Consider the following 23,837-nt stretch of genomic DNA (forward strand, 5'->3'; position numbering starts at 1 on the left):
ACCAGACTGGAGGAGCAGGGAACAGAGGCTTTCTCTCTTGTCCTAGTCTCTCTTCCCTCCAGAATTAGAGCCATGACCCACAGCGGCAGTACTGGACTTTGGCCTAGTGAGGGGACAATTGCCTTGCTGCTCGTTCTGTCCACTCTCAGAGTGGGTCAAAATCCTTCAGACCAGGGTTCTAGCAAAGCAACACAATCCTTTAAGACACTTGCCTTTAATTATCAGGTGGCTCACATAGCACCATACCTGTTCTTCCCTCCCACCCCACCCTCAGGTCTGATACTGTGGGATACTGTCTGATAGTGTCCTTTAGGCCCTGCAAGGGACATTCTCTGGAGGTTTCTGACTTGAGTCATCCACTCAGCCTTAGGCTTCCCTGGACTTTAGAAACAGTTCAATGATCTCTGTATTGTGACACTGCAGGTATGTCCGGTTACACAAGTGGGTGGGGGCAGTGGGATCACAAATTCTATAAATCTAAGTTTATTGAGTTTACATTAGCATTTTGATGAACAAGAAGGCTTTTCCCTGAAGGGGAATTTCATCCCAGAATCCAGGACCCCAGACCTGCCCAGTCTTTCTTTCTGCCCATCAGCCTGGCTCTGCCCCTTATCATTTGGAGGAGGGGGCTTATCTGCCCTGAGTCATGATTAACTGCCAGGGTGATCAAATGCTGAGCGCCCCAATAGCACAAACTCCAAGTATCTGAGGAGAGGCGATCAGGGTCAGCAGGCAGTTAGGAAACCAGGGCAGGTGGCCTGGGACTGGTCTTGGAGCAGCATTTTTATAAAACCACACTATTTTTACCTATACTGGATCTTACTGGAAAGGGAGAAATTGAGGACAATTGAGAGAGGGGGTAATTCTTCTGCTGTCCACACCACCTCCAGTAACCCCCTTGATTCTTGTTCAGGTGTTGATAGGTAAATGGTTGGGACCAACAAGCCTTCTATCAGCAGGCTGGGAGCTGGTGCACCCTAACGTGGCCAGTGTGAACCACTCCTCCCTCCACCCACTGTGGCTCCCCCTGAAACTGTGCAAAGGGAGGAAAAAGGATGTGCCCTAGGGTTGCGTAACGTGTGAGCCCAGGCAAACTCATCCACATCCCTCATTGAAAGCTTATAAACTGACTTGAGGCTGTTTTGGAGAAGTAGATGGGACCACCAGAGTGAAAGACCTTTGTCATCTGTAAAGTGCCCTCCTCTTTCTCATTGTAGCCTGTCCTGTCTGCGTAGTTTAGTTTAGGAGCTTCCTCCGAGTCCAGTGACTTTGTCTTGCCAAGTTCATTGTAGAGTCCACACAAGAGGACTTCAGCTGGCTTTCATAGCTTCTTGCCATTCTTTCCCACTACATAGTAAACGCTGATATTCTTGATGCTGAGGGTGTCTGCCAACCACCTGAACTGAGCTCCCAAATGTGTCCTTAGTGTTTGTGGCCCCAGAGCCAGCAGGGGGCCCTGCGTTCCTCTGAGGATGTGGGAATGCTGACTGCCACCTGGGTGGGAGCCATGCAGCACAGTGAATGTACTTCCCCAGCCTTTGATCCTGGCCAGATCCCTCTTCTAAGGGCTACCCGTAGGCCACCAATGACCACACAATTCATCTGAGGAAAGACAGGGAGACAACTTACGTGCACTTCTCTGAGAGCCAGATTGTATCTCGTTTTATTTTTGTCTGCAGCACAGTTTGTAGAAACCAGCTGCCCAATCTCTACTTCCCACGGAAGGAACATTGTTAGTCTGCCTAGTAGGGTCTCATTGGATTTTCAGCTGCTGCTCCAAGTTTTCCCTTTTTACAGAAAACAAACAGAGACTTGTTTTCTAAAGAAGAAACTTTGGTGTTAGAAGTTTTTAAGCCTCTGAGAAAGAGAGAGAGAGAGAGAGAGGTGTTAAATGCAATTGTGGGGAATTTGGCCTTAGGGATCTCAGGCCAGTTACCCACAGGGTGGTGTCCTTACTTTCCTGCCCACTCCTAGCTTATCAGCTCTCTGTATTTAACCATTTTGCCTGAAGACTTCTTTTAGGCTCTAGCTCCCTACTGAACCAAACGTCACCTTATCACTAGACTGACTTGTGGTCTTCTAGAAATTCTCCAAGTGTGTTTCCTGAATGAAGGAAGAGGGACTAGCGTCTGGAAATTGAGGATGTGGTGTCAAGTCAGCCTGTGGGCTGATCACAACCAGTGCAAGTTATTTCCTAGGCATGCAAACAGTCTTCAGTTCTTGTCAAGTTTTCCAAAGGGAAAAAAGTTTTTTTCTTTTTTTTTTTTTTTAAACAAGCACTTTCAAAATTCTGGAATGAGCAGTGAGTATTGAGCAACAATGGTGAGGGGGCTGGTGATGTGTTCTGTCATTCTCCGCTTCTTCCTGTGTGCTTTTTTGAGGCCAGGAGGTTGAGGAGAGAGGGAGGGTTGGTTTCACGCTCAGTTGGTCAGCCACAGATCAATTTCATGGCTAATTTGGGGGGCGGGGAATTGACCTGGGTCATGCTTTGCCACCACCAGACCAGAAGCCAAGAGGACAAAGCATTACCATCATAATCCCAGAGTGTAATATAATTTTCATAATTGGGAATTAGTGCTCAAGATGCTGAAGTAGGAAGCAGCAGCCCCAATGTGTCATTTTGTATCAAATTCACTAGGAAAACTCATTTTTCATGATTCTTCAGTGGGCCTCACAGTTCTCTCCTTTGTATGCACTGTGTGAATGCAGTGGGGTCATAGGCACAGTAGAGAAAATACCCTTAGCTTTGCTTTTCTTATTTTTACTTTTAGAGGTTTGTAAATTATAATTAACAGGAATAGATAGTAAGACTGTGCTTTAAATAAACTTTTTTTAAAAAAAAAGCTCACTTAATGCACTACCATTTAAAAAAAGTTATTGTAGCTCTCTTTTCCGGTGTCTGTAGCAACAAATGTGTGGGTAGATCAGAAATAGTATTTGTTTGTATTAAAATATATTCCCCGTGCCTTCTGATTCCTCCGGGATGGAAAGTCATTGTGCACGTTGCTGTGTGTATGGAGCAAGAATCTGTCCATTCCAGTCGACTGCCTTGACAACCCCTGGTGAAGCCATTTCCCACCAGGCAGCACAGCCTTCCAAAGCCTTCCTTCTGCTCCCTTTACTTTCCAGCCTGTGTCCTTAGTACATAGTGTGTAAACATGATCACCGGGGGTTTGGGTGTTTTAATTAGGGCATTTAAAATGAACCATATCCAAGTGACCAAAGCAAGTCCACTCACTGCCTTGGAAAACCGCAGAAACGTCTGCCTTTCAGTACATTAGATCCGCAGCTACATTCGTCGTCTCTGTGTCTTTCGATTTTACAAAAGGGAACTGAAATCCAGCAAGTCGTATGAGGAGCCCATTCAAAAAATGAACAAAAAAGCAAATGAACACGACCCAGAATGAGGTGGTGTATTTTTCAGTTTGTGTTCTGTAGGCATAAGTCCCTTCTTTATAATTTGCAATTTTTTCTGAGAGGTGGTGAATCTTCACTTCAGAGGCGAACAGAATCATGACAAGACAGCCACAGGAGCCTGCAACAGAAGGAACAAACGACACGTTGGGACATGTACTTCCTGACTGTAAGGAACAGGGAAGGGGGTGGGCTTGCAAAGAAAAGAGAGCCTTTCACCATTACCCTCATTCACATTTTTCTGCCCAAGTATGTCATTTCAAATTAGCAGCCATGAGCCGATTCCCCACCCAATGCGGGGTGGTACCTGGGTGATGTCTCTGAGTGGGATGACCCCTGGGGGTCCCTGATCTTACAAAGGCCGGAAATGTTTCTCTACATGGTGAGGAGGCTGAGTTGCTGGGCACCTTAAAAACACAATGGTGACATCAGGCTGCAAGGCAGCCACTGCTATGATGTAGCTTCAAGAGAGCAACATTTCTCTGAACAAATTTCTCAAAATACTTCATAGGTCATGAAGGATAAATGCCAGCCACACAGCCACCCATGGAAGGTGCTAGGGCTTCCTTCAGAGGGTCACACGACTCCTCCAGCTCCCATCTGGCTACAGCTGCCCAGAGGAGTCCCTGAGCCAAAGGAGCCATGGGTAAGATGTTGAGGCAGAGAATATCTGTTCTCCTTGCTTGTAACGGAGCTCAGGGTTTCTACCTGGGCATAGAGCCTTGAGTAAAGACTACATTGTTTGGCTGGGAGTGGCTGGGATGTAAAGGCAGCAAAGTCCCCTTGAGGTTGCATGTTTTAGGGCCTTCCTCCTTCCTGTAACTGATTAGGGAAGCACTGGCTGGAGCCCCAGCGCCCGTTTTGGACCAGGTGGTTTCAGAACTGGAATCCTCGCACTGTGGCCAAACAGGACAGGAGGAATCTGGGTCCCAGAGGCCTGGGGCCACTAGATTAACCCTGGACTTCTGCCTCTAGGTTTTTATGTGAGAGAAAAATAAACATTTGTTTTGTTGAATCCACTGTTTTCATTTTTCTCTCACCTATCACTGACTGGTAGTCTAATCTAATCCTGACTGGTGCACCTGCCACCTGGGTGAGACCTTGGCAGGTTGGGGCATCCATACCCACTGGTGCCTGCACACTCTGATAGGATCTCTCCTCCTGAGGATGGAGCACGGGGGACCCCCAGGTGGGTGGGTGGCAAGGTGGCAGAAGCAGATGGCTGGGGCAGGGAAGGGAGGGGAGGGGGCGGGTTCAGGAGCACAGAGGAATGTGTATTCCAGGCCATCACAAGAGGGTGCCAGTTAGTAGGAGACTTGCTGGATCGTTTTCTGACTTAGATCAAACCAATTTATGTTCATAACCTGTGAAGTTAAGCAGTTTAAATCACCAAATCTCAATTTCCTTATCTATAAAATGCGTATAACAGAGACAATACATGATTAGCATTTGGCATTAGAATTGACATGCATAAATGCTTACCGATTGGCAGCTATTCCTTTGTTTTTTATGTATTACTTTCATCTCAAAAGTTTTTACCATAATTCCTTACCCCACCACACACTGAAAAAATCCAGACTACATCAGGTAGGCAACTCAAAAGGATGTATCGGTGCCTTGGGCCTCCAAATACTCCCCCATTGCATTTGTGGCTCCGTGGGAGGGGTAAGTGCTTTTGGTTCTTTAATTATAGTTCATTCAAACACCCCGAGAGCAGCAACACAGTGGCTTAAGTTCCTATTGATTTATTCGCTCATTCATTTTTTCAGCTAGATTTATGACATGCCAAGCATGGGAACAGTGATGGAGAATTAAACATTAAAGAAAATGCATATGGTTTCTGCTCTAACAGAGTGTAAAATCAGGCAGGGAACACAGATAAAACAATGGTTAAACCAGCAGCAGTGAGTGTAAGGGTCGGGGAGCTACAGGCTAGGGCTGTCACTGAGAGGGTGGGCAACATCACAGAAGGTTTCAGACGTAGCCATAGGAAAAGTTTGCCAAGCAAAGGGAAGCGGGACAGTGTGGAGGGAAGGTGTTCCAGATGTGGGAGCTGCAACGTAAGCGACACCCCTGCTGACCCATTCCCTTTCCAGAAGCCAGGTTTGGGTTGGGGTAGAGGAACAGCCTGGATCATGCGGGGTGGGGGATGGGGGTGAGCAGGAAAGGGGAAATCACATTTCTTTACTATAATTTCATCCAAGATTGGCCCCATCAGCTTGATCATCCTTGTAATACCCACCTCCCCCCCAAATAATCAAATGATACAATTTTCTTGAAATTTCACTTCTCACTAGCCTCAGAGTGGAAGTTGAGAATATTCCTTTGTAAGATTTGTCAGTCTATTTTTGTATTCTGAGCTTAACACCAAAGCTTTCTGCTAGCAAAACTGTATTATTCCTTTATTGTTAGATCCAACAAAAAGGCTGCAATGTTGTTTTCTCTTTATCTTCTTATTTGAAAATGGTGGAGAAAATACCATTGCTTTTACCACAAGAGCCTTCTTTGTCTGGGATGGTAAATTTCAGGCAGAAGAGAAACACTATTTCCTTAGTGCTTGAAAGGAAAATTCAAGCTTGGTTTCCTTTTCAAGTTGTTAAATATTTTAAAGGTACTACTTTGTTAAGGAGACAGCGTCCTAGTGAGACTGCATTTCAAATTCCTAAAGCAAAAGTTGCTTGGGGTGTCTTAAACTCACAGCCTTTTGCCGTAGCTAATACTTTAAGATCACAAACTCTCAAATCAGAACACATGGTCCAGTAGTTGAAAGGATGGTCCAAAATTCTGCTCTGGATTCTAGGCTTGGCCATTTCTGAGACAGGTCATAGCCCGAGTCTCTGCCAGCACTGCTCAGAGAAGTGAAGGGAAACAACTCAGTGTGAGTTCAGGATATTTTTGCTGTTCTCTGCTGATGGCTCCAAAAGAGACGTAAGACCAAGGATAAATATTTATGACTTATGGACCGAAAGGTACCTATGCAGTGCTTCCTTTGGTGGCCTGCCAGGAACATGGCCGGGGGTTTGTAAGGGATGTGAATGATGGTGAGAACAGGGCTTAGCACATTTCTAGTGTAGCTCTCAGGTTCCAGCAGGGGGCCTCCTGCTTAGGGTACTCCACTCAAAGGGTCCTGCTCTCTGTCTGTCTCTCTCTCTTCTGGAGGGCACCCCTGCATGGAAAAAGGAATCCTTGAAGTCTATGGGACAGGCCCATCTAGAGTCCCCAACTCACATTCTAGATATACTGCTGCTACCAGGGAATTCCTGCCCCATACAGCCCGAGCGCTTTCCAAGGCTACATGGGCATCTTCCCCGGGTCGGTCCTCTGAAGGGCAGACTGTGTGCCTGGCACACAGTCTGATGCCTGAAGGTGTCCAAGGCACAGCTGTTTGGGGGCATGGTCAGAGGGCAGATATGCAGGGGAGTGTTCAGATGCATATGCTGGAGGCCCTTTATGATGTAAATGGAACCAGAGGTGGGAAGGAAAGAGGACAGGCAGGGGCCGGCCCTCCTCCCATCACTACGTTCAAGTGGAGAATTCCCAGGGCTCAAGAATTCTAAATTTGAATCTGGCCTTCCAGATCCTATGGAGAGATGTTTGTTAAGGCAAGAGGCTAGAACATGTCTCAGTGAATAGTTTATTAGCTTTTAACTTTTAAATGATTAAACACAGGGCATGTGAGCTTTCATTCATACTTTTGCCCAAGGCCTTACAAATGTTAAGAGCAGGTCTGCATGCTTCCCTCTTCCTTTTCTCAGTTTTCCATGTGCACTAAAAGCTCAAACTCAGCCAGGGCCATTGGCCAGATACCCTACATATCGGTCCATCCGACCAGCACTGCCCCCGCGCACAGAGAGGTTAGAGCACACTCGACTTAGCAGAGCCTGAAGCCTCACTCAAGCCAGAATTTGGAATGGAACCAGGCAGAGGACCCAGGTTTTGCTGCCCAGTGCTTAACTCAAAGACCAGCCATTTTTCCTTCATGTGTTAGATTTCCCCACCATCTGGCTGCTACTGTAGTATTTCTTCTTCTTTTTAATGACTTTGATTACTGAGTTAATTTCTGACTGAATAGGACTGCTGAGTTATAAGGCTGTCACACCATAAATTATCAGTCAATTACCACACGTTGGTAATGTGCTAGACACGGCACACTCATGACTCTCTCTCTGGCAGCTGTCTGAGAACTGGGCACCTTCCTCCTGCAGTCCTTATGAAATAGCGAACAAAGGTCACAGCCGACAAGACTGCTTCTTTACTGCCGGCTGGCCCCTGAGAGTGATAGTGCCTTTATGGATGGGAACATCCTGCCAGGATCTGGGGTAGTCCAGGGTCCCATGAATTTTGGTAGAAAAGTGTCCTCAAAGCTAAAAATCTATGGAACATTCTCCCATTATCACTGAGATTGTATTTTGGAAAATAATAAATTAGAATTTCAATTCCACTTAAAGTAATGGCCAACACTTCCCGAAAGCTAACACATCATCTTTAAACCCTCTCATAGATGACAAACATTAGAAGCATTTAATTTCCTCTCCCGAATGAAAAATTGCTAATCTCCTTCTTTAAGGAGTCTTGAGAGATAATAAGTGGGGGTGGGAAAGCCACACCGTTGCAGGTGTAAGTACTAGTTTTCTGTGAAATTAGGTAACCTCATGAGAAAGCAGGTATTGAAGGTCAGATCACCAGCAATGATTGTTCTCCAAATAGAAGTGGTTCTAGCGTCCACTGCTTTTAGAGACCAGTGGCTCCCAACTAGAAAAGGGGTAGAGGTCAAGTAAAGCAAACTAATACCGAAGAGTAAATTTGGAGGGCATAATGGATAGCAAGTTGGTCACACGTATCCAAAGAGTAGGTATGGATGAAGGAGTGACACCAATTGGGTTCAGTCTTTTCTCTTCCTCTTCTGTAATGGAAAGTTGAAGTTCAAGGCTACATCTAACTCAAGCTTCACAAGTGTCATATTAGTGAGAGGGATTATTTGTGCAAAGAAGAAATGGTCTAAAAACACAGTTTTTCTCATTTGAATTGATTTCCAGAAAAGGAGAATGTGATTTGTTACCAGGGAATGCTCAGGGCTGCTCCTAAATATTTACTGGGTGCTCACACACCGCTCTGGGCACTGAGGGCACAGCGCTGAACAAAGCAGAGGGAAATCCCTGACCTCACAGCCTCTTGATGCTGGAGACAGTGGGGAGAGAGGCAATAACAAGATAGGTAAGTGTATTCTTTAGTTTATTGGAGTGTGATATGCGCTAAGGAGAATAAAATAAAGCAGGGAAGGGGGATGGCTTGGGGAGGCCCCAGAGAGAAGATGACATTTTAGAGCCCCTTGAAGGAAGCCAGTGAGTGAGAAGGTACAAATTTGAGCAGAAGAGCATTTTAGGCTGAGGGAATAGTGAGTGCAAAGGAACCAGGTGGTGACATCAGAGAGAGGAAGAAGGCTAGGCAGAGAGGGGTAGGACGTGAGCCGTGTGTGTGTGTGTGTGTGTGTGTGTGTGTGTGTGTGTGTTTCTGGGGCAGGCACATCAAGAATTGCTTTGGAGGTCATAGCAAGGACTTGGGCTTTGACTGTAAATGAAAAAGAGAAGACATACATTCACATTCTGAGCAGGGAAGGAGTCTCTCTGCAATTGTGATAGAACACGATTGAGTATCTCCTTGCACAAGGTTGTGGCTGGGCCCTTTGCAGAGTGAGTTCAACAGGTCTTATACTGCACCTTCCACAGGAGTGACCTGGAGTGCAATCCTCTCACCACACTTATGACCCTTCAGCTCTGCCTGCATATCAAAACAATTCCTTGCCCATTGCCATTGGGTGAGCTAACTTCTTTTTTCTTTCTGTGGTCTCCTTTCTAAAGTCTATGCTAATAAACTGGTAGAATATTTTGATTATGACTTTTCCTACCCCAGTCCTTATCCTTCCTCAGGCTCCATGGCTTTGATGCTGGGACACCCTGTATGTCTTCCTCAGACTCTGAAAAACAACCCTTCCACAAGGATTGAAGTAAAACAAGATGTAGATAGTTGCAGAATAATGTCTTAGACATATTACAGAGGACAGGACATTAGTGATACTAAAACTGATATCGATGTCAGCATTCTTTTATTTTTGTCCAGCTCCTTATTTTCCAGTCTTCATGTTTAATATATGACTGTGCTTATTTATGTTTGCTGCCATGGTAGTAATTACCATAATTAATTAGACCCATATTAGTAGCATCCCCCTTTTAGAAAAAAGACACTCATTTTATTTGTTTACCTTGCTTGGTATAACTTATAACATGGTGCTCTATGTACAAGATGACATAATAAATGCAGTCTGTGATAAACCCACATTTTGGAGTTTTTGTCACCTCCAAAAGGCTTGCTTAAGCCAACACATTTCATATAAGTCTCAGAAAGTATTTGCTGAACTACTGAGGATGTTCTACCATAGATTCATTGTGAGTCTTCCACCTAGACTGCTCTCTTTTACATGCAGATATGGGATTCAATCACCAAGTGGAAACTTCTAGAATGGAATATATAAAGGCATATCCTCATATATCAATGCTCCAGTGTGAAACTATGGGTCCAGTTGCTTCTGTACTCAGTTCTCTCTCTCTCTCTTTCTTTGGCTTCCTCTCTTTGTTCATCTCCTTAAATTATATAGATCTCTCCCTTTCCCCTACTGTATGTATTCTGAACCTCAAGGGAAGTATTTTTTACCCCTCTCCCCCATTCTGCCTTCTGTCACTCCCCCTCCCCCATTTACTCTCCCTTTGATTCTTTCACAAAGCTAACTTTTGACAAATACTTTTGAAACATCCCCTCCTGCCACCTCTGGGACACTGTGGTCTGCTGTTTTTTTCCCTTCACCTCTGGACCCTCTTCTTCAGTGTCCTCTGCTGGCTCCTCCTCCTCCTCAACCTGAGACTAACTAATGGTGTTCTTCCGGGATTGGTGCTGGGCCAATATTCTTCTAACTACATTCTCTCCCTAGATGATCTCATCTATTGTCATTGCTTTAAATAATATCTATACCCTGACAACTCCTAAATTTACATTTTTAATCTAAATCTCTTCTCTGAGCTCCAGACTCATATATCCGACTGTCTACTTGACATGTCCACTTGAACACCTCACAGGATCTCAAAATTGACATGTTCGCAATACAGCACCTGATTTCTAGTGCTGAGCTCCTCTCTGCACTTCTTCATTGCCCCAAACTCTAAGCCTGTTCCTGTCCTATCTTATGTATCCTGGTTAATGTCACCACTGTATACTAATTGCTTAAGCTACCTGCAAAATACCTTGGATCTACTTTAGAAATGTTTTTAGAATCTATTCATCCTTCTCCATCTCCAATGCAATAGCCTAGTCTTTCCCCAGATGTTTCTTAGAAGGTAAGTCAGTTATGTGATATTTTCTTAAAGTCTTTCACAAGCTTCTCATTGCAGTTAGAAGCACTTCCAAAAGACTTACCATGGTTTTAGAGATCTGACCTTAACTGGTATCAAATGACCTCGCCAATCTAATTTCTTTTCCAGTGTCCCATCCCTGCCTACTCCCTGGCCACACTGGCCTTCTTTCAGCTCCTAAGCAAGGCAACCTCTTTCCCTAGAGTTCCCCATGTCTTCTTCTCTCCCTGGGAAGTTCTCTGATAGTCCTCAGCTCCTCTGTGCCTTTAGAACTCAGCTATTTAGAATATCCTTCACTGACTGCCACATCAAAGCCCTTCTCCTTTCCCCCTCCATTTTCTATCATAGCAGCCTGTTTATTATCCTGATTGTAATTATTGTGATCTTTAATTATTTGCATACACTTTGTTTGACTCTCCCACACATTGTAGTCTCAACAAAGGCAAGACTGTGTGCTTCGTTCACTGTGGTATCACAGTTCCTATTATAATGGCATTCAGTGAGCACTCATCCAGAGTTTGCAGGATGAATGAAATGTATGCACCTGTACCAGTGGTTCCCAACACTCATCACACATTGGAATTACTAAGAGAGCTTAAAAAAATACCAATGCCCAGCTTCCACCTCTAAAGATTCCAATTAAAGTAGTGTGGCATGGGACTTGGCATCAGTATTTTTGAAAGCTCTTCAGGTGACTCTAATGTACAGTCCAAGAACAGAATCATTGTCCAAAATGAACTGTGGGGGACCATTAAGATGTTACTAAAATCCTAACTAGCAGAATGATTTCTCAGACTCAGTTTATAATTGACAGGATAAGAGAGCAGAACTGACTTGCATGGGTTCCATGGAACAGTGGGAGAGGTCAGAAATGTTACACGAAGAAAGCTGAGGAATACCATGAGCCAAACTGGAGGCCATGAGAAGTGGAAGGCACTCCTGATCTAGGAGGGTGATAGTGTGAGCAAGCTGTGGGGACTGAAACCATTGGGGGCCTGATATAAGGTGTTGCTCCCTTTCTTTTCTGTGTCCAGGGCCTGGCATGCACCACATGAGGACATGTGAGGAAGCACTCACAACATTGTTACTCTGGGCAGTGTGGAAGGTCCTGGCTAGATGGCAGGACCTCTCTCCCCTTCCCTTCTCCCTGCCTTCCTGCCTCAGGAAGAGACAGCTGGAGAAATGGCCTGCAATGATATCAGCACTAGGAAAGGGAGAATCCACAGGGGAAGTGGGAGAAGGGAAAGGAGACCAAGGAGGAAGATGTTTTTCTCTGTTGACTGTGAGGGAGGCCACCTGGGCAGAAGATGGAAAGGAGCTGCCCCCTGGGGGGTGTCTAATGGAATGACTCCCACTGGAACTAAAGGACCTCCTAATAGAGGCCCTAGCCTCTGAGTATGAAATTTATTGGTTCACATTTGGAGGGTTTGAGATAAAGGCTGTAAAATCCCCACCTTTCCACATCAGGACTTAGAGCTGGGGTCTCCATGAATATTACAGCTTTAGATAGACTTTCCCAAACCTCCAGGGGCTTCTGGGTACCATCTGGAGATTGAAGGGGAGTGAGGAAGTCCGTGATTCAAGTGACTGTTCTTCCCCAAACATCACAAACTGTGAGTCCATGTGACCCTCGAACATGTTTTTAAAAGTTATTGAAAATTTTGGTATTTAAAAGTAAGGATTTGGGGTCTAAAAAAACCCCCAAAACAAAACAGATGATCTAGAAACACTAGGCCTTTATCCTCTGCAAGACACAGATAGGAACAGGCTCCTTCTTTTCCTTTCTCTCGCTGTCTTCCTTCCCTCATCTACAAAACTTTATTGAACACCTGCTTTTGCAATTAGTCCAAAGGTAAGATATAGCATAAGCTCAGGGTCTGTGTGTTCCTACATATATTCTGTGCTCACATTTTCTTTGCATTAGACTTGGCCAAAGGCCAAGATAAGATCTGGGACTTGGATTAAATTCTGCATTCTCTGAGTCATCTCGCTTTTCACATACTGTTAGTTTTGTTGTCTGTTAGAACTGTCAAATAATTTGTCTTCCAAATGGGCTGTTGCTCTGAATTTTATTCAGAAGCTAGCATGAGATGGCTATGCCACTTAATAAGCTCTTGTGTCTTGGCTTCAGACCAGCTCTTCTTTTCTCTGCTTTGTGATGCTGGGTCAAGACTCCCCAGACTCCAGCTCTGCCTCAGCAGCTGCTCCCCATGAGGCTGTGCTAATGGAGAGCAGTGTTGGGGGCAGGAGAGGAGGGTCTGCTCCTTCCTCTTTGCTGCAGGAATAGCACCTCTCCTGGCACTCAGGTGAGGTTCCCCAGACCTCCCCACACTCCCACAGCCACCTCGTGGAGTCCTGTGACAGTGCGTTCTCTTCAATGGTCTGAGACCCAGTGCCCTAGGTCTTTCCTTAAGCTTCTGGGTTCTGCAAACTCCAGACTCTCTCCTTGGTTCTCTGGGCCATAAGGACTGTAGCTGCTTTCTGAACTATGGTTTCTGAGTTACCTCAGTGTCTCTTTTTCATTTTTTTTTGTTGTTGTTTTCTAACACCTGTTTAATCAATTCCCATTTACCCTGGTTCTCAGATTTGAGCTTGCATCAGAATCACCTGGAGGGCTTCTTAAAGCACAGACTGCCAGGCCCTGGCCTCAGAGTTTCTGGTTCACTAGGTCAGGGATTGGGCATGAGAATTTGCTTTTCTGTGAAGTTCTCAGGGGTACAGGTCTGCTGGTCTGGGGACCCCATTTTAAGAACCACTCTAACTTTATATGCCCTGACTTAGTTGATTCAATGACCTTCACTAAAATAGCATACCATCCAGCTTGGTTTGGTATGTTCGGTGGAAGGAAGTAGTGCCAACACCCACTTCTGACCTGGACCATGAGACTGAATCACTATCTAGGCCTGTCCATCCACACTGTGCACCTGCGCTCTGCTCTCCTGCCCTCATCGCACAGCCCTTGGCTTCCCTTGGTGAGCTTCCCTGTAAGATCTTCCAGCCCCTCCCTCTCTGGCCCATGTCCCACCACCTCTAAGGGCCTGTTCTGCTAATTCCAAACCATTTGATTTCCGACTTCTCTAACCTATACTAAGTGACCAAGTCAACACCTTTTGGGCCTGCTTTTTCAAGTCCACAATACATACTGATCATTTACTGTGTGCAGAGCCTCATGCTGGATGCTTTTGTTAAAGACACAAAGACGAGAAGGAGTTAGACTCTGCCCTCATAGGGTTAATCATTGCTGCACAGTTTGAAAATGGTATTATTTGCTTGTAAAAGATCTGGAAAAAATACTAGTAGAACCCCCACTGGAGAGAGAACTACTTTGGTAGGCTGTATCATTTGATTATTAAGATGATGATGAGATAAGACCAGAAGAAGTGAGCTCAAGCAGTAATGGCCAGAGGCTCGAATGCCTGCTAACGACCAGGCTTTGTTTCATGGAGAGGGAGCTATGCAGTCTGTGGCTGGACTTGAATTATGCAGAGGGAAGGGAGTGATGAAGAGAGAGAAGGGGACTGGAGCCTGGTGACAGTCAAAGGACAACTTCAGAGGAGAATGAAACAGAGGGGATGGGGACTTTCCATCCACTCTTTGCTGGCATGCGATATCTCTCTCACACCTCTCCAAGAAATTATTAATAAAGCTACTTGCTTCCTGGCAATATGATGAAGTATTGTTTTTTTTACAACTTTGGAGTAGGATGAAATCAGAGACATATTTTATTTCTAATTTTTTTCCTTCTTGTAAATATATCCTAAGCACCCTGTGGCCTTGACTAGCTTTTATATTCCTTTCATCACCCTGGCTTATGAGTGGCACGTGTTTATTGATGAATCAGTTTCTGGGTTCAGAATGTATCCTTGCCCAGCTGCACCCACCACTGGACTGCACCAAGAGCCTACAAGCCTGAATGTGGCAACTCACACGTGGGCGGAACACTGGTCCCTTGCTTTTGTTGATGATTTTGATTTATTTTTCTGATTATGTATAAATAAGTGCATTTGTGAATATTAAAAAGTATGAGAAAAAATCAAAATCACCCATAATTGCTCTACTCAGAGGTAACTACTGCCAACAGAATTGTCTCTGTCTCTCTATATATTTATCTATATATGTATTTATGTAATATATATGGAGGCTACATAGAGTATATGTGCAATATAATTTATATATATTCTCTCTACAGATACAAATCAAATTAGTTCCATGTCTATAAAATTTTTATATTGCTTTTTTTACTTAACTTTTGATACAAGTGTTTATCCTTTTCATCACCTCTTCTTCAAAAATATAATTTAATGTCACCATCATACTTATTTATAAAAACACCATAACATATTTATTGAAATCTCTACTGTTGGATAATTATATTTTTCTCTACTTTTTGCTATCATATATAATGCTACTGTGAACATTCATGTATATATACTGTAACTCTCTATTATTTGAGTACACCTGTATTTGACGTTGAAAAACACATTTGCCTTCAGGGGTAGAATCTCATTCTTACCTGAAATGAAGCTCAGAAGGTACAACCCCAGTGGACCATGCAGAGACTCAAAAGGCTTGCCGAAAGCATTGTACATGAAGAAGGCTGTGCCTACCATGGTCAGGAGGACCAGAATCAGGGAGAAGAGGATGACGTTGACGTGGATGCTCACAGGGATTGCTTTGAGCAGATCTGGGAAAACTGAAGATGAAACAAAGATTAGAAGACATTTAATTAGCTGCTGTCTGCAAGAGGAATTTTAAAAATTAAATCCCTATATTTTTAATTTTACAAATCACTAAAATCCTTCACATGAGTACCTCCTCACTTACTACTTACAAGGGAATTATAATAAGATTCAAACATGAGATTATTTTATAGAACTCACCAGTAAAATGTAGCAAAGGAGAAATTTGAGGGGTTTTTTTCTTGCTTTGGTTATATGCAATTACTTAAATAAACAAGTGATGGCTTTATAAATAAAAACTGTACATCAATTTGATGACCAAAATTTTAATCACATTTCTCAGTCTTTTTCTTTTTTTTACTCTATCTTACCTATAATGACATTTTCAGTTTGAGGATTTTTGGGTGGGTTTAAATAGCAGGAGGTTTTTATATAGTCTTTGCTACAAAAAATTGTTTCTAGCCCATACCAACTTTAAAAAATAGGATATTTGCAGTCAACTTCAATATTCTGATGTAGCACAAGCTGTGGGAAAATAATTTCTGGTGACACAAGAAATATTTTCCATTTGGAAAACATGCCAAGTCTATTCCTAGATTTTGTGTTCAGGGTAAGTTTTTCTTGTTTGCAAAGGAAATAAAATGCTTTATAAATGTAGGGTTTCTCTTATCTGGTGATCTTTGAGCATGCTTAACATGAGCAAACCTGCCCAGCCAGTCTGGACAAATTTATTTCAGTCCATTTTAGTTTCCTAAACATTTACCAAGTGTTTAATTTATTTACTGAGCACATACTATGTGCCAGGCATCCTTCTAGATGTTGGAAATAGAACCATCAAACAAGATAGATAAAGTCCCTGCTGTCTGTGGAGCTTATAACTTAATGTGAGTAGAGAGACAATTAACAAGTAAACAAACAAATGTGAAAACTTATTGCCAAAGATGGCCACCATAAATTCCTTTCTTTTACACAAACGTAATTTCCCCTTTAAGAGGTAGAATTTATTCCTCAATTCCTTGAACATGGGCTGGCCTATGACTGTCTGACCACTGGAATATGGCAGCAGAGTACACTGTGCCAGTTAACAGGCCTAGCCTACGAGAGGACCAGCAGCTCCCACATCTTTGCTTTTGGAGGCTTGAGCTGCCACTCAGGAGGGCTAGGCTACTGTGCTGGAGAGAGGGGCCACCTGGAGGGGTGCCAGGCATGGGAGGGAAGAGTGCTGGATGTCCAGCCCAGGGGCAGGACTTGGCCTGAGTGAGTAGGATTCGAGGTGGTGAGAGGTTGTCAGATTTGGGATATATTTTGGAGATAGAAGACAGGACTTGCTAAAAGAGCAAAGTCTCCAAAGGACGTCAACCTCAGCAGCTATTTAACTGCAGCCACACAAGAGAACTGTCCAGCTGAACTAATAAACCTTTGTTTTAAGCCCCTGAGCTATGGGGGAATATTATGTGAGTGATAACAGTAAGAACTTTCTGATGGTGATGATGCTATGGAGAAATAAAGCAGGGTGATGCGGTTGGGAGTGATTGGATGAGTGATGGGCTGGTCAGGAAAGTAACACCTGAGCTGATACCTGAATGTTGAAAGGAAGTGGCTGTGTAAAGATCTGGGAGGAGCATTCCAGGGAAGAGGAGCACAGCTGGGGCAGCAATGAGCAGTGAGCCCAGTGAATGGGGGGAGGTGGAAGTGAGATTGCTCTCTGAGCTCAGGTGGCCGTCCCCGCTAGATGCTGGTCTATTGGCCATGGAAGTGAGTCTGCTTTTAATTCTAAATTCATTTGGAAGCCACTGGAAGGTTTTCAGTAGGAGAGTGTCACCATCTCCTTGATAATGTAAAAATACCACTCTGGCTGCTGAGAAGTGAGCAAAAGGCGATGGGAGAGACCTGAGGGACAGCCAGACACACCAGCCAGGGACAGGACTTGGCCTGAGGGAGTAGGATTCGAGGTGGTGAGAGGTTGTCAGATTTGGGATATATTTTGGAGATAGAAGACAGGACTTGCTAAAAGAGCAGAATCAAGGGTAACTAGAATTTTGACCTGAGCAACTGAATAAATGGCGATGCTATTAACCCAAGCAGAAATAGAAGGAGCAGGTGTGGCCATGGGAATGAGAAATGATGCAAGAGTTCTGTTTTAGATGTTTTAAGTTTGAGTTGCATTTAAAACCTTCAAATAGAGATGTCAAATAGGATTTATGTGTTGGAGCTGCAGGGAGAAGGCCGGGGTGTGTAACAGGGTGGGACTAGGGTATCAAACTCAAGGAGATGATCACTGTCTGGGGCCAACCCTGTGCCTGCAGAGACCGAGACAGAAGGTCTCCCTAAATTGTGTGTCCTAGCTGCCTCAATGGCCTCACCCTAGTCCTGGAACCAGTACTTAAAGCTATGAGAAGGTTATCACCCATGGAGAAGCTGTATAGTTAGAGGAAAGAAAGGTTGGGAAGGAGCCCTGGGGCTCCTCCATGTTTTCCCACACAGAAGAAAGAAGTCAGCCAAGGAGATAAGAAAGAGAGCTTGTTAGGAGTAAATCCATGAGTGGGACAGAAGGGAGGCCAAGGGAAGAAAATGTTCCAGGAAAGAGGAAGGAGTCAGCTGTGGGGATGCGTGTCCAGTAGCCACAGTGTGCTGCTCTGGAAGGCGTGTCAGAAAGGGACCAGGTGAGGGGGTTGCGCTGGTTCAGAATGAGCCCTTCACCACTGCTAGATGGAACTAACTCCCTGTGTCCATGCATAAAGTGTGCTGAGTGCTGTCAGACAGGGGTACCCACTTTATGAGCATGGACAAGAGTGTTAGTACCCAGGTGGGGTTCTCTCAGGGCCCCTGCTCAGCTGTCATGGGTGGGTCATTTGACTGCTGAGGTTTAGTTGCACTATTTTTTTTTTTACCTTCTCACAATAAGAGAAATAAGTGTACATTATAAATCTATGAGATACCATTTTTCACAAATCATATTTGCAAAGATCAACATTTTTAGCAATGTTCTAGTTAACTGGGGTACTGAGAAATGGGGGCCCTTGTGCATTTTTCTTGGGCAATACCTATAAAGCATTGACATGCACATATTTTTAAGCTAAATAATTTTATTTCCACAAGTTGACTTTATGGATATTTTGCACATTAATCCAATAAAATATTGCAAACATATTCATTGTAGTGCTTTCTTTTTGGTAAAAACAAAAGATTGGAAATAATGTCTATCAGTATGGCATCCATACAATGGAATATAAGTCAATGATTACAAACAATGAAATGAATCTTATAAGAAAAGGTATGGAATTCTCATCTAAATGTGATGTCAGATAAAAACAAACAAACAAATAAATAGAAATGTGTTGGGAACCACCCTGACTGGTATCAGAAGCTGAAACCCCCGCCTAGGCTAAGGCTAAGGGAACGCCCTTGGAACTGTAAGCCAGCAAGGAGACAAAAGCTTATCTCCCTGGCAGGAGCACTGCTTCATTCATAACTGAACCCCAAAGCTTGGTCAGTTAGCCAATGATGGGTAAGATTCCCCAAGGGGGGAATGATCTAAGACAGGCACGATCACATGGGAGGCCCCCCAAAAGAAGGACTTTGGGAGCTGCAGCAAAAGGGGGTGATGGACCCTCACTCCTCAGCTTTGACATAGCCTGAGTTCTCTTGTCTGGGAGAAAATCTCCTTATCTCTTGGTTGCCTTAGTTCCCTTGCTCCACCTAAGCCTGAAACAATGACAGGGTGGTGCAGCTCTGTGCTGAAAAGGGCGGATTCCCCGGGTGATCAGGCCTAAGAAAGAATATGTAAATTACTTTGAAGCCTGCTTTGTTTAGAATGCTCTCAATTGAATGAGAGGGGTCCAAGGAGGAAGTTAGTTTGTTCCTCAAAGTCTTACAGCTCTTTGACCCCGACTCAAAATAGACCTGCAGAGTTCCTTGTTATCTATTGTTCCTTACTTCCCCCTAATGAGTACTGTACTTTACCTGAATTATTATGCAAAATGAGCCCAATAAAAGCAGGTTTGGACAGTAAATCGGCGCGCTCCTCACTACAGGGGGTGGCCATTGAATCCCTACTTCTCCACAGAAACTAGTCTGTCTCTTTGCATGTTTTTTCTCACGTGTTTTTGTTGAGCCATCCACAGCGCTCCGTGATCACTGCTGGCTGGTGACCCACGCATCAGAAATGTGCATCATTCTATCATTTAGGCACAAGCCAAAGGGAAATGTATGCAATAACAAGTAATTATTTAAGTACTTTACTTATCTGATTTAATTCTCTCAGCAACCCTATAAGATAGATTGGTACTATTATTAGTCCCTACCTTTCCACTTCCCAGAGGAAAAAACTGTGGGTCAGAAGCAATATAACATGCCCAAGATTTATACTTAGTAAAGCAGCTTCTTCAAAGAACAATATACTTAGTAAGTGGCAGAGTGGAGATTTTAATTCATGACCTCACTCTTAACCACCAGGCTACATCAGCCTCAGGGACAGACATGCTTGTGTAGATGGAGACTATTTCTAGAAAGTTATGTGTGAAGCTGGTAACCTTGCTTCTGGGGAGTGAAACTGAGCGATATTTCATTATGTACCTTTTAGCACTATTTGGGGAAAAAATTCTTTTTACTGCCTTGCAAGAATTATGTACTTAATGAATACATAATACTTTAAAAAATTAATTCAAGGAATCAATGAAGACAAAATATTCCTGTGATTCTGGATTAAAAGAATCTTAAGAGATGTATTAACCAAATGAAGCGTATGGATATTCTTTGTGACTTAATCAAACCAGGTCTGAGACATTTTTGAGATAACCAGGAGACATTGAACATGGACTGAATATTAGATGATATTATATAAGTATTATTGATTTTGTTGCTTATGTTAATATATTGTGGTTGTGTTTTTCAAAGTCTTTATCAATTAAAGATGATATGAACAAATGGAGAGAAGGAAGAGAGAGTGGGAGAGAGAATAAGGAGAGTCCTCAGTTCTGTCTGGAGGAATGCCAGAGGGGCTGTGTGGGTCAGAGCTCACACGTGCTGAGCTCCTGCCTTCAGTGACTGCAGTGGTCCCCACTGCCCGTGTGCTGGGCATGTGGCGGGAACCAGCCAGTCTTGTGCTACAATAGCCTGCCCTCTGGTACTTCCAACTGCTGACACAGCTCAATCAATCCAACCTGCTATTCTTGCACTCAATCAACTGTCAACTTGGTTTTTACTAGCAGTTACCAAAAAGCTGCTTCCTTTTATCTCCCTGCTTATAAAAGAGGTGGCAACCTCTTCATTTCCAATAGGGTAGCTAGCCTGTCTGAAAAGTTGAGGGTTGTTACCACATTGAAATAAATGCAGAAAGAAGTTGCACTGATTTGCCTCCTTGAAGGAAAAGCCAGAAGCTACAATAAATTATGTGCAGCATTTTAATTCTTATGAAGTCTCTTAAAATTCCCATAGTGGTGAGAAAGTCACCCAGAGGGTTAAAATCATCCCTGCATGTTACACTTACATTTTATCAGGTTTGTTTCCTTTTCTTTTTCTAATGAAAATTCCCTGTGTCTGTAATGACCATCTAGAACTCTGATAACAGCCCTTCATTTTTCCAACCAACATTAATATGATGTTTCTTTGGTTGAAGCTGAGAGCAAACCATTTGAATAAATATTGGGAGGTGTAGCTTTAATGGCATTGGATATTGTATATCTAGGACATAGATTTGTTTGGCCTTTTCATTTTTTTAAATTTAATCTTTATTGTTTTTTCCCCATTACTATTCAGTACACTTATACCTCCTGCCCCTAGCAATCTCCACACTGTCCATGAGTCTTTTTTTCCTTTTTGCTCGATCCCTCCACATCCTAACCTCCCTCACTACTACCTGTCATTTGCTCTCCATCTATGAGTCTGGCCCCATTTTTCTTATTAGTTCAGTTTGTTCATTAGATTCTACATATGAGTGAAATCATAAGGTATTTGTCTTTCTCTGACTGGCTTATTTCACTTAGCATAAGGTTCTCCATGCTGTCACAAAGGGTAAAATTTTCTTCTTTTTTATGGACTAGTAGTATTCCATGGTATAAATGTCCCATAGTTGTTTTATCCACTCATGTACTGATGGACACTCGGGCTGCTTTCATATCTTGGCGATTGTACATATCACATAGGGGTGCTTATGTTCTTTTCAGTTAGTGTTTTGAGTTCCTTTGGATATATTCTCAGAAGTGGAATCACTGGGTTAAAAGGCAGATTCATTTTTAATTTTTTTGATGTATCTCCATACTGTTTTCCACAGTGGCTGCACCACTCTGCATTCCAACCAACAGTACAAAAGTGTTTCCCTTTCTCCACATCCTTGCCAGCACTTTTTGCTTGTTAATTTATTGATAATAGCCATTCTGACAGGTATGAGGTGATATCTCATTGTGGTTTTAATTTTCATTTCTTTGATGATTAGTGATGTTGAGCATCTTTTCACATGTCTATGGGCCCTCTGTATGTGCTCTTTGGAGAAGTGTCTTTTCAGGTCCTTTCCCCATATTTTAATTGGGTTGTTTGTTTCCTTGGTGTTGAGTCTTGTAAGTTCTTTATAAACTTTGGATTATAAAGTTTATAATCCAAATTTTGGATATCCATTTGGATAACCCCTTATCAGATGTATTGGCAAATATGTTCTCCCATTATGTGGGTTGTCTTTTTACTTTGTTGATGATTTCCTTTGCTGTGCAAAACCTTTTTTGTTTGATGTAATCTCATGTGTTTATTTTTTCTTTTGTTTCCCTTGCCTGGGGAGATATATCTGGTAAAATGGCCTTTTCATTCTTTTAGGTTTAGGATTACAACACTAACAAAATTTTGCCCACTTTTAATCTGTGGAAAGGCTTTCATTCATGCAGCAAGTCACTTCTGGCCTCCAGAATTCTCCAGTAATTACTTGATTAGATGTTGACTAGTGAAAAGGAATTATTTCTTAAGACGGGCAGCTGATGTCACATTAGTAGCACAGGACTGGGCTGTGTGCTCAGAATTACTCTCTTTCATTCTCTTAATCACTGGTTTCTTCCACTTTGTCTATGAGTCAACGTGTCTAGGTCTCCTCATAATTAAACCACCCCAAGCCCCTAATTACCCTTCTTTTCTCCCCATTATTTCATCACCAATCTTCTTCAAAGAGCAATATACAAGAGTAGTAAGAGGAATAAAGGTAACAGTCAATAATTATTTAGCATTTTCTATGTTCCAGGTCCTTTATAAATATTACACAAATTGACACATTAAATTCTCACAACAATATAAGAATAAGGAAGGTACTATTTTATCTTCAATGTACAGATTTTTTAAAACCAGGACACAGGGGAGTTGAAGTCACACAATATGTTGTATGCCTTTGCTTTTACTTTTTCCCATTTTTAAGATTAAAGGAAAATTAACACACTAAAAAATTCTCCCTTTCTGGTGTATAGTTCTGTGAATTCTGACAAACTCATACTGTTGTGTAACCACCATCATGAAGAAGATCTAGAACAATTCCACTTTTCCCAGGGCTGCTTGTTTCCTGTTTGCAGTCAACCCGTCCCTCTGCTTCAGCTCCTGTGCGTGTGGCTTTATAAGAAACTGCCAGGTTTTCTCCAAAGTGGCTGTACCTCTTCACCTTTCCACCAGCAATGGAAAGGAGTCCCAGCTGCTCCTCATTGTTGCTGGCACTTGATAGGTTTTTAAAAATTGTAGCCATTTAATAGATGGGTAGTTTATCATACAGTAGTTTTTATTTGCATTTGCCAAAAGGCTAATATTGTTAAGCACCTTTTCTGTGACTTTCTTTGCTTCCCATATATCTTTTCTGCTGAAGTGTCTGTATGTATCTTTTGTGCATTTTTTATTGGATTGTATTACTATTATTATTGAGTTTTGAGAATTGTTTATGCACACTCAGCCCTTTATCAGATAACTCACAAATATTTTTTTCAAGTCTGTGGCTTGTCCTTTATTCTCTTATCAGTGTCTTTTGAAGAACAGTTCTTATTTTTATGAATTCCAATTTATCAATTTTTTATGTATTATGTTTTGATGTCAAATATAAAAAGTCTTTGCCTAATGTAAGGCCACAAATATTTTCTCCTATTTTTTTTTTCCTAGAAGTTTTTTAGTTTTAAGTTTATATTTAAGTCTATGGTCCATTTGAGTAATTTTTTGGTATGTGGCTACAGTTAATTTTTTTTTTACATATAGCTACCCAATTGTTTCAGCACTTAGAAAGCTGAATGTAGACCTAACATAAGACCCCACACTATCATTTCTATATTTACCTAAATGAATCAAAAACACACGTCTACACAAAACTCTGTATGCAGATGTTTAAAGTGGCCTT

General features: G+C 42.8%; 1 protein-coding gene across 1 annotated transcript in view; it reads right to left on the reverse strand.

Moving 5' to 3' along the window:
• Positions 1–2,864: 2,864 nt before the first annotated feature.
• CLRN1 (clarin 1) overlaps positions 2,865–23,837 on the reverse strand; it is a 40,838-nt gene continuing 19,865 nt past the window's right edge. The window contains exons 2-3 of the mRNA XM_045851821.1: positions 15,328–15,507; positions 2,865–3,535 (exon numbers count right to left, since the gene is read on the reverse strand). Of these exons, the coding sequence (XP_045707777.1) occupies positions 3,270–3,535; positions 15,328–15,507 (446 nt within the window). The 3' untranslated portion in view covers positions 2,865–3,269. The remainder of the gene's footprint in view (positions 3,536–15,327; positions 15,508–23,837) is intronic.

This window comes from Phyllostomus hastatus, unplaced genomic scaffold, assembly GCF_019186645.2.
Source record: "Phyllostomus hastatus isolate PE091 unplaced genomic scaffold, TTU_PhHast_1.1 phas_contig_86, whole genome shotgun sequence".
Taxonomy (NCBI): domain Eukaryota; kingdom Metazoa; phylum Chordata; class Mammalia; order Chiroptera; family Phyllostomidae; genus Phyllostomus; species Phyllostomus hastatus.